At 38.3% G+C, this 10,692-nt stretch overlaps 1 protein-coding gene across 3 annotated transcripts in view; it reads right to left on the bottom strand.

The window, feature by feature from the left end:
* Window positions 1-3,283: 3,283 nt before the first annotated feature.
* mapk8ip1b (mitogen-activated protein kinase 8 interacting protein 1b) overlaps window positions 3,284-10,692 on the bottom strand; it is a 47,246-nt gene continuing 39,837 nt past the window's right edge. For all 3 annotated transcript variants that reach the window (XM_084951879.1, XM_084951966.1, XM_084951808.1), the window contains 4 exons: window positions 9,905-10,021; window positions 8,954-9,024; window positions 8,659-8,757; window positions 3,284-7,565 (listed from right to left, as the gene is read on the bottom strand). In XM_084951879.1, the coding sequence (XP_084808005.1) occupies window positions 7,493-7,565; window positions 8,659-8,757; window positions 8,954-9,024; window positions 9,905-10,021 (360 nt within the window). In that variant the 3' untranslated portion in view covers window positions 3,284-7,492. The remainder of the gene's footprint in view (window positions 7,566-8,658; window positions 8,758-8,953; window positions 9,025-9,904; window positions 10,022-10,692) is intronic.

Genomic DNA, 10,692 nt, shown 5'->3' with positions numbered 1-10,692 from the left:
ACCATGAGGCAGACAGAAAAGATGGACACACGACAACTCTCATCTAAGAGACATGACACAAGACCACATCCACCCGTGGATGAACAATGCCTGGTACCGTTATATCCACGACAGGACAAAGGCAGAATCTGCAAATACTGTTATGTCTGTTCTCATATGCCCAGCACGTCGACACACCCCACACTATATGGTGAATATATGAACAACACTCAAGCAAAGTGTGCAGCTAGCTTTGCTGGCATTGGATTCCAACACAGCCAAATCACCACCAACAATACAATCTCACATGCTGTTGGACTTAGTAATGGAACATGTGATCAACTCTTCTGGATCGATTTCAATGTGACAAACACATTATACATCCATCCACTTCCCAGTGTTCCTGGACCAACTCCCAGGGAAGAACCACTCCATGTGTTATCAACAAGAGAAAGGTAACAGACCCCTTGGAAACACCACAAACTGTGTCCAAACTGCAGGCCACGGAGAGGGCGCCCCTGTGAATATGAGTGGACCTTCTAACGGCACGTACTGGGTGCAAGGAATGGCCTGGCTATGTGGACAACGGGCATATTTCATACTGCCCCCAGGCTGGACAGGAACATGTGCTCCTATATTCCTGTCAGACCACACTTTCAGGATGACCGCAGTAAACACCACTTCTACAGCACTCCGGAAAAGAAGATCAACGTTCCCTAAACTCCAACCACATGACCCGATATGGGGAAGCGACGTACCCAAGGAATTCAAATTATGGACTACCGGACAGAAAGTACTCCATTCATTGTTCCCCTGGGTGGGAACTGGAAAAAACATGCTGAGGATTGAAACTCTGGACTATTGTTTTGGACTCTTCTTGAAGGCTTCGTGCAAGATCAACAAACAGCAGAATCAGGAAATTGATGCATTACGGATTGCAGTGATGCAACATCGAGTAGCTCTGGACATGATACTAGCAGAGAAAGGGGGACTTTGTGTCGTCTTCAACAACACCTGCTGCACTTACATACCAGACGATGTACACTCATCAAACGTGACTGACGCCCTGAATGCCTTGAGACACATCCAACAGGCCCAAAATCAGGACTATGTAAGTGATACAAGTGACTGGTTTTCTTGGCTTTACACTGGCTCCTGGCTACAGGTGCTAAAAAGACTACTCATCGGAGTTGGAATATTTTTACTTTTATTTTGTGTCTTTGTAACATGTATCCTGCCATGTCTAAAACTCATGATTAACCGCATAATATTTTCCACTGTTGCTGCATACATAGCCGTGACAAATGATGATGAAGACTCCAACCTGTTGGAACATGAAGACTTTGTGTGATTAATGACGATGTGACAGAAAATGTACAACAAGATGTTAGATACTGATCTCTCACTTAAAAGTTATTACGTGACAAACAGGAGGGAATGTCAATAGAAAATTAATAATAGTATTAAAGTATAATCTTTTAATGATATAAGTTTGCATATGGTAGAATACTGCATGTTGACCTTTTGATGACTTAGGCTGTTGTTTACTACAAGACTTTGTGTGCATTCCAGAGTGCTCTGGCATTCACACCCACATCCTGGGAGCATGGGAGAGGTCATACCTTCTCTTTGTTTTATGGTAGGATAAATGTAACTATGTCAGTTTTAGTCTAAGTGCCTTTTGTTTAGATGAACTTCTGGACTTCCAGACCAGCAGGTTTAGGGAAGTCTTTATGGGGTCACACTCTGACCCCCCACACACACACACACACGCGTAAAAACATCCACATTCCAACGTATACACATCCACATTCCAATGTAAGGAACAAACGCACCTACTGATGTATAAATAAAGACCAGGGCAGTGGCAGAGCGCGAGTCCCTGAGCTCTCACTCCCGTGCGAGCGCTCTGTGGCTGCCCTTGCTGCAAGTAAAAACTGTGTGTTTCTCCTCTCTGATTCTCAGCTGAAGAAGTGTCTTAGAATACATCTCTTGACACTCAGAAAAGCACTTCGAATCTCATTACGATTGACCCCGACGATGGCCTCCTCTCGCTGCCTTTTATTGAAAACGTTCACACAATAAACAATAGTTTACATGCACCTCCCCTCGTAACCCCCCTTGGTTACAAAGAAAAGGCACTGTATGTATATGTGTGTGTGTGTGTGTGTGTGTAGGTAAGGATGTGTGTGTTATGTGAGAATGTATGTGTGTTCTCCTGCTGACCAAAAGGGTCATAAAAGCAGGAAGCAACATCCTAGGTCATAAAGAGGGTAGTCTCCCCCACACCCAATTTATGGTTCACCCTAGATAACACAGTGAAGCCACAAAAAGAGCAGGAAGCTTACCAAACATCAAACAAACAGTCACAAGGATGTGCTTGTGATAACACTACAGCCCCCACCCAGAACCTCAAGAATCTGGGGAGGGGGACAAAAGAATTCCTTTCATCACAGAGTTAAAACAATGTAGAGATGGTAAGCATAAAAATGACAACATTTAATAATTCACTCTAACACTTATAGGTTCAGAAGTTGGGTTAGTTTGACCAAAAATTGGTTCAAAAGTTGTGACTCAGGAGTTGGGTTGGCGATGTGCTGGGTTCTTTAATTAACTCCCAGGCTTGAATAATTTTGTCTGTTTATAGGTTGGGTGACTTTGATCAAATATTGGGTCAAAATTTTACCTAATTGTTTGGATTGAAGACAAACCTCAGAGAGAGCCAAATCATTCCTTACAAACCACCATTTTCATCTAGACTGTGACCTGATCAGATATCACTGGACTTCTCCTCTACTGTGAAGTAAAACATGGTAAGTACTAAATGCTAAAGTACAGCAACTGCAAATTTCATTGCAATAATTCAAAATTTCACTCAGTAGTTTGTATGGCCCCTACATTCTTGTAGGAGCATGCCTTACTACGTTGGGGCATGCTCCTACTCCGATGACAGATGGTGTCATGGGGCCTCTACTCCCAGTGAGGCCAGGGCATCACTGAGCACAAAGTTGTATCCAAGTTTCAACCTGTGCTGTGCAGGCATCACTGGTATGTAGGTGCATAGCAGTACATTACAGTAGGCCTACTGTTAATTTATACATAAATACCCATTAAAATGTAATAAAAAAGCAGTATAAAAGCACAAATTCTCTTGCAAGTTTCATTAACCTTTCTTATCTACATAACTTTCTTTTATGTAGAGATGCAGCACTGTCACTGGAGTTTGAATCAGGCAGCAGGAGCATGGCAGCAATATATGTTTGTATAACTGATCCCAGCACATTAATGACAGCACACCATGAGATCTGCAGTAAAATTTTTAAATCCAGAATAATTCACAGCTGAAAGAGAAAAGTCCAAAATAAAGAGAAATTTCACAAACTACATGTTGAATCAATACAATGTCATATTTATAATTACAGAAATTAAATTCTTTATTTATACACCCATGTCTGTACACTCTTTGTATAGCCCCCGCTGCAGTCCACGTTCTCCTGTCAGTCTGATCGGCTCTTAAGAGGGGAATTCATAGAAAAGCGAGTGTTGATCTCTCCTGATACAAACACAATGGCTTTCAACAACAGCAGACAACTTGTTTTCTTCAAAATGATTTTTTTTTTTCTGTTTTTGACAATGAAAAACTGACAACTGGTGAGACAACTGCTGAATAGAACATTTTCAATATCCTTCATTAGTGAATCTTGCTTTTACATTTATTTAATTGTCTGATAAATATTGACCACATAAAATATTTAGTTACAAACCGGTGTTAGTGACAATTGATGTAGAAAGAATACTTTGTTTTTAACTGCAAAACAACTGTGCTGTACGTGTGCTGATAAATAAAAAAAAGCTCATTATCACAAAAAATGGTGTAACTTAATGTTCATTTCAATAATTCAGATTACCATGAACAATCTGGGTTACTAAAACGTCTATAAAGCTCTGCAACAAGCACTTCCTCTGAATAATTGGTGTAACAGCTCAAAAATCATTATTGCTTATTAACCATTATGGCACATTTTACAACATCAAGTCTCAGTAATTATCCACTGTATGCGTTTTCACTGGTTTCACATGTTCATAAACAGGACATTAATAGACTTCCATAACACTTGGGTCAGGTTTTTGTTTCTTTTCATTGTGACTAAGTTCTCAATCAAGCCCAACTTGTGAAATCTCAGGCATGAGCTAATTAAACACAGCTCCTTCTCTAATAATAAAATTCATAATTTCCCAAGTATTATGTACACTCCTGGGGATACCAGAGACATAATGAGAAGGTGTATTTGAAATCTTTTGGGTAAAATATTCACTCTGTATGATCTGAAAGGAATTTTGAAACAGAAACTACAAACACTGTTGCTGTGAACAGTGAGCTGAGTGTCACAAAATTGTTAACTTACAGTTCAATCCATGTTTCTACAATCATCTATGGCAATGAGCAGAAAGAAGATGATCACTGATATGGGTGTTAGCAGTGTGTTTACACTAAAGGCCATCCTGGCTCTGCCAGGCACAGAGTTAGGAGCCCAGTTATTTGTCTCACACCTCAATCTTCACCGGGACAGTGGTGCAAAGGATAGAGCTGCAACTTTGCACTGAAAGGAGCTGTTTTGAGTTTGCTGTTTGAGGATGGCCTGCAGAAATGAAGGTTTGAAGAAAGTGTAACCCTAGAGGAGCTGGAGGAGCTTCTCTACTGGTCTCTCTGATGGCAACAAATGGTAGAACGAGGATGAATAGAGGAAAAACTGAATATTACCAGCACATGTACAGCAAATAATATGTAGTGCAGTGGAATGAAGAGCAAATCACAGCAAAACAACTCAATTTGCATTCATTACCTTAAAGTCAACACACACTCAATGGAAAACCCTTAAAAGATTTTAATAATGTTGACTCAAAAAAGTAACAATGATTTCATGAAAAAGAGGCACTACTAGTGAAGATCTGAAGACACCAGTTTTGTTTTTGCTCCCTCGTTAGCACCTGTACCTACTGCACCAAGCATCATTTTCTTGTCTCTACAAGTCTGAGAATGTGTCATATTCTAGTTGCAGAAAAATGTCGTATGAAGGAGTAAACAGCCGAACTCAGATGGGGTTTTTTCTCTGTTAAACATCTTTATCACTAATTTCACACCTAATTAGAACACACAGTAAAGAAGCATTGCATGTCTGACAGTAGACAAGGAATTACTAAGGCTTTACTGAACATATGGACAGAGCTGTGCACGATAGCACCAATAGATGTTTGCTTAAAGTAGACACTTGTGTACCTCTAAACATTCTCTGCATGGACAATGCTCAGTACATTTAAGGAGTTCTTTATTCTGCCTTTGTCACAAAGAACTATTCAATGTAGCATCAACACTTTTCTGTTTTTCAACTATGAAAAAAAGTACAAAAGGGGCTGGGGCCATTAGTAAAAAAATACAACTAGCACATCATCTAGAAGAAAAACCCAAGTGTGAGTATGGATGATAATTTAAGCAGACTGGCAATATTAAATTAGAAAATCAAGCAGCAGCAGTTATACAAATACACCTCTGTAGTTTTCCAGCAGTAGTTAGTGAGAGAGACAAATTGTCTCTTTTCACTTCATTTCTCAACAGAACTTCAGCAAAAAGCTGAGACCTGTAATGCTTTCTCCCCTAGAGATGACATTTGTCAATGTCCCCTGTAAACTTAACGATGGTTTTTGACACCTAAGTCTCTTTCTCTCTCTCTCTCTCTCTCTCGCTCATATATATATATATATATATATATATATATATATATATATATATATATATATATATATATATATATATACACACACACACACACACACACACATATATATATATATGTATATATACATATATATATATATATATATACATACATATATGAGCGAGAGGGAGAGAGAGAGAGAGAGAGAGAGAGAGGTTATTTCTCATTAACTTCTAATGCCACCTCAGCCATTTTGTTCTATAGGTTAAGGCCTGAAAAGTCATGAAAAGAACTTCAATGTTTACTCCAAAGTAACATTTCAAAGGGTAAAGTGTTAATCATTTGATGTGTTCATAGTCTTATACATGTGTTGTAAAGTTAAAACTACAAAGGCTCGTGAAAAAGCCGACCAACATTTGGAAAGCCCAATTGCACACTACCACTAGCACAAAAGACTTGAACCAGCACCTGGCTCACCTTGGTGGAAAGGGGGAATATGAGATTTTAGTATTTAACTTGTTTTAAAAGGAGCACCTCCTCAGCTCAAAACACTTTGGTTACATTACATGTTTGTACCCTCATTTTAGGCTTTAACCTAAAACTCCAGTGCATTTGGTCACACTAGCCTCCATCAGGAAGTGAAATCATCAATCCATGGTTTGTCCATCAATCTTTTGTTTTGGTAGTTTTCCACCAGGAGCAAACTTACACAAGTGACGAGAGTGAAAAATTCCACCAGTAAAACTCCACCAGTGTGAATCTCCAAATACTGAGCCACACAGATGCAAGAGAAAAGTAGTTTAAAGTCTACTTTAATTGAGCATTAGCATGTAAAGTATATAAATCAATCTGCAAAGTTTACCTTCTGCCTGTCTGACTGAAAAGTGAGAAGCTGAAACCATCTTTTAATTTTATTCAACTAAAACTATTTGAAATTAACTTTAGATACTCAGCTGTTCCTTTACTAGTTAGCTCCAACTGCTAAATGGAAAAGCAAACCTATTCTACTCTTGTGTATTCACACTGTGCTTACTGTACCTTGAATATGCAGTACAGATCAAGCTGCTGTGTCTGGGTTTAACAAAAAGCAGTAAAAATGTGGCAAGAACCCCCAAAATGCAGAGCACATCACTGCATCTGATTTTTATTGCGATTTCTCTCTCTTTGTTTTTTTTTTAATAAATGTGGATACGCCTTCATATTAGGTGTGATAAAAGGATAAAATTAACTGTTCCTACATGGGTTTTATTTAGTTTAGTCCTCCTTTTTCATTGTGAGGTTGTTACGTCTTTAGTAAATAAACACCTCTCTCGTGCTCACACCCTGGTTACAGTATTTCAAGACAAAATGAACCAACATCACTTGCTTGTTCACTTCCAAGTCATATATTCTGCTTTTTCTTTCTTTTTTCCAGCGTACAAAGTGGTGCCGTCCAGACTGTATCCTGGGCTTTCAGCTTTGCCCCTGCTGACATGATGCTACAGGCTAACAAGCGTTGCAGAAACTGATGAGTTAAAATATTTGTGCTTTCCATTTTTGCCTCATCACTGATGCCATTTTGCATATTTTCATTTGCCAGGAAACCCCTCCTTTGGCTCATTTTCATCTCTGGTTGCTGCACAAGGTTTTCACCACAGGTCTGAAACTTGGGCCTTCTATACCTGTTCGTTTGTCAGATGTGTTAATGTTTAATTTTTCTCTTTTTTTGTTTTTGTTTTACCAATTAATGTATATCTGTCCTTCATGCAACATTATGTTATGATACAGCGTACTTTACAGGGTTGTGGTTAAAGGCAAGGCTATTCCAGGTAGATGTCCTCTGTAGGGCATGAGAACTCCACAAACTCTTTATAGTACAGCTGGAAGGCTTTCCTGAAATGAAAAACACATCACGTCATCGTGGCAGTAATTTCTTGAACGTCACATAAACTTAATCACAACATAAACATTTCTAAACGAGAGCCAACAGGTGCAGAACATTACAAAGTGCCAGACATGCCTGAGAAAAGCCTTATTAAGGTTTTGTTTTTGTCATGATCCTGGGTCTTTTGACCCAGCGTTTTGTGTTGTCTATTATTGTGATTTTGGTGCTGTTCTTCCTCAGTTTAGTGTTTATTCTTTTCTGCCCGTGTATTCCTGTGTCAAGTCCGCGTTTCTTAGTCTGTGTCCTTGCATGTGTAAGTTCCTGTTTTATAGTGAAGGTCTGTGTCTTATGTGAGTGCTTTCAGTTTGACTCCCTTGTCTCGTCACGTTAATCACTCCAAGCTGTGTCCCCCACCTGTGAGTAATCTCCCTGTGTTTCTCTGAGTGTATTTAAGTCGTGTCTTCTGTCATAGTAGTTGCTGGTTCGTCTGCGTTTCTCCCTCCGTCATTCTGTGTGGTTTTCCCTATGTTCTCTACGTCTCCCTGCATCTTGGTTTCATGTCTCAAAATTTCAGGTTTGTTTTTCCCAGTTTAGGTTTTTTTAGTTTTAAGCTCACCCTCGCCATCTCTGTTTGTATCTACATTGGCTAAATAAACTCACTTGCACCAGAGCTGCCGCATCTTGGGTCCTAAATAATTCATACACGGCTTGCCCCGGCAACCCGTGACACTTTTCTGTTTTTTATTCATTTGAATGAGCTCAATTAAGTTTAAGTTAATTTCTGCAGTGTATTTATTTGGTTCCATTTTGTTCAGATCACTTTCAGAATAACAGGGAAGATTTACTGAGAATTGCTGAGAAGAGAAAAACTGGCTGATCTTGTCAGGTCAAATTTCTTAGAAGGTAAAACTGTGTGAAAACTGAAATTTGCAAAGTAACTTAAACACCATAGTAACTTATACAAGTATTATTTACAGCAAGTTTCAGTGCTGTAAAGATTCTCTGCTGGCGGGATGTATTTATATATGCAACTTGTTAAACCGTATCTCACTAAAACCCCCGACTGATGCCCAAAGGAAACCTTAAAAAAACACAACTCACCCTACTGACTCTGCAAGAGGTTTGGTAGAATTTTCAGACACAAATACGTGGCAGGCAAATCTCTGGTCTGCTGGGTGCTTCGTAATGAAACCAAAATACCTGCAGAGAAGTTTTAAAAAAGACATTCAGTATATTACTTTGACACCTAATAATGATGAACTCCTGCTTTATTTTATCAGTGAGCAGGAAGAGGTCCAATATTCTTGAATATTTATCTAATAGTGAGACCTTGTGGCAACTTTAGTCTCGATAGAGAGAGCAGCATAACTGCTTAATACCTTCAGTTTTTACTTACTTGCTGTTTTTTGGGTGATAGCCACAAAAGGAGACGTTCTTTAACTGGAAGAAGTGACTGCACTCGTTACTCTGTCAACAGAGGATGCATAAACGTCTAAGATTAACACCAAGAAGCAAACATTTCAAACCCTGTTTCATATATTTTACTTTTATTGATTTCTTTCTTTTTTTGGCTTGCTGATAAAATAATTAAAGCTTTTAATTTAGACTAGTTGGCGACTGCAATATTAAAATATATCGAGATTGATAGTGCATCACATTGTATTATCTGAACATCAGATCTTGATAAAAGTAAAACATTAATTTCTCAATTGTTTAAACAGATGAACTTTAAATTGATAATGATCCCATATACATACATAGAATTCCCACAGAATTCTTAGTTTCTTTTCGTTGAAGTAATTACTGTGGCCTGACACTAACACGTTTGTCTGCAGTATCAGTCGGCAGCCACATGGTGGCGATGTGTCTCATGTGTTCCTTCAACACTGTGCTGATAGATTATAGCTTCTCGCTCTCTTTCTCTGCCTTACTCTTCAAATATACACTCGCCAACCTCTTTATTAGGTAAACCTGTTCAACTACAAAATAATGCAAAAATCGAAATAGCAAATCGCAGGGTAGTAACCCAATGCATTTAGATGTAGACATGGTTTAGACAACATGCTGAGGTAAAACTGAGCATCCCAGTTATTTCTGCCACGAAGGCTGGTTTGAGTACTTCTAACAACTAGGAGCCTTTTCTTCTTCAGAAACAAAATATTTTAATTTGAAAGAAAATCTTTATCAGTTAAAAACACATGAACCAAACCATGCATCACTGAAAAAGTGAGATCCTTAACCTTTTCACCGTTCCAAAAGATTGCTGATGAGCTTTTATTTGATTAGTCTGTGAAGTTGCATATAATTATTTCACAGCAGACATACACAGGATCAGTAAATGTCTTACTCTGTCACAAGCATAATAATCCTCTTGAACTGAAAGCTTGATGCCCTTCACACTGATCTCCAGGATGCATGAGGAAGGTGGGTTATACTTGACTGTCATCCTTCGGTTAGTAGCAATCTGTAAGACACGTGTTAGATGGTTTTTGAAAACGTTACTAGAATAAAGTTCTTCAAAAGTTTCCTTTACCTGTGAATATGCAAACAAACAAATTGCAAACCTCTGCAAAGGCAGCTCTAGCACTGGGCAGTATTTACTTTTAAGGGGATAATATTGTATTTTGTATATATTAACTTTGTTTTCTTTTTTAAAAAACACTTTAAGAAGTTTAAAGTGCAATAAAAAAATTCAATTTGGGGTTAATTTGAAAGTAAAATATAGGCAGTGAGGTCAACTGAAACAAAAGGCACTAGAATTTAAAACAAAGGTAAAAGACATTTTTCAAAGGTTTGACCTTATTTGACCTTAAAAAAAGAGGTCAGAGTAACGTTATGCAAAACTTATGATCCCTATATATCATTCCCTATATGCGTATATGTCGTCAATAAGTAAGAGACATAGTCTTCTATTGAACTTAAAGGAGAGGTCAGAGGTCAAATGTGACAAGGTACAAACAACTCCAAGAATAATAGTTACTAAGTTATAAAGGCTATAATGGATTGTTAACATCACAATAACTTTTCGAGCTATCAAAGCAAAACAACACAAAGGCACACAAATGCAACTTAAACCCCTATGGTGTTGAGTTTAGTTCTTTTATGCCTCTGAGTTTATTTGTATCTCTAATCTCT

The sequence above is a fragment of the Perissodus microlepis genome, chromosome 1 (assembly GCF_051167445.1).
Source record: "Perissodus microlepis isolate ML-2025 ecotype Zambia chromosome 1, ASM5116744v1, whole genome shotgun sequence".
Classification (NCBI taxonomy): Eukaryota; Metazoa; Chordata; class Actinopteri; order Cichliformes; family Cichlidae; genus Perissodus; species Perissodus microlepis.
Note: the sequence above shows the minus strand (reverse complement) of the source record. Positions and strands in the feature narration are given on the sequence as shown.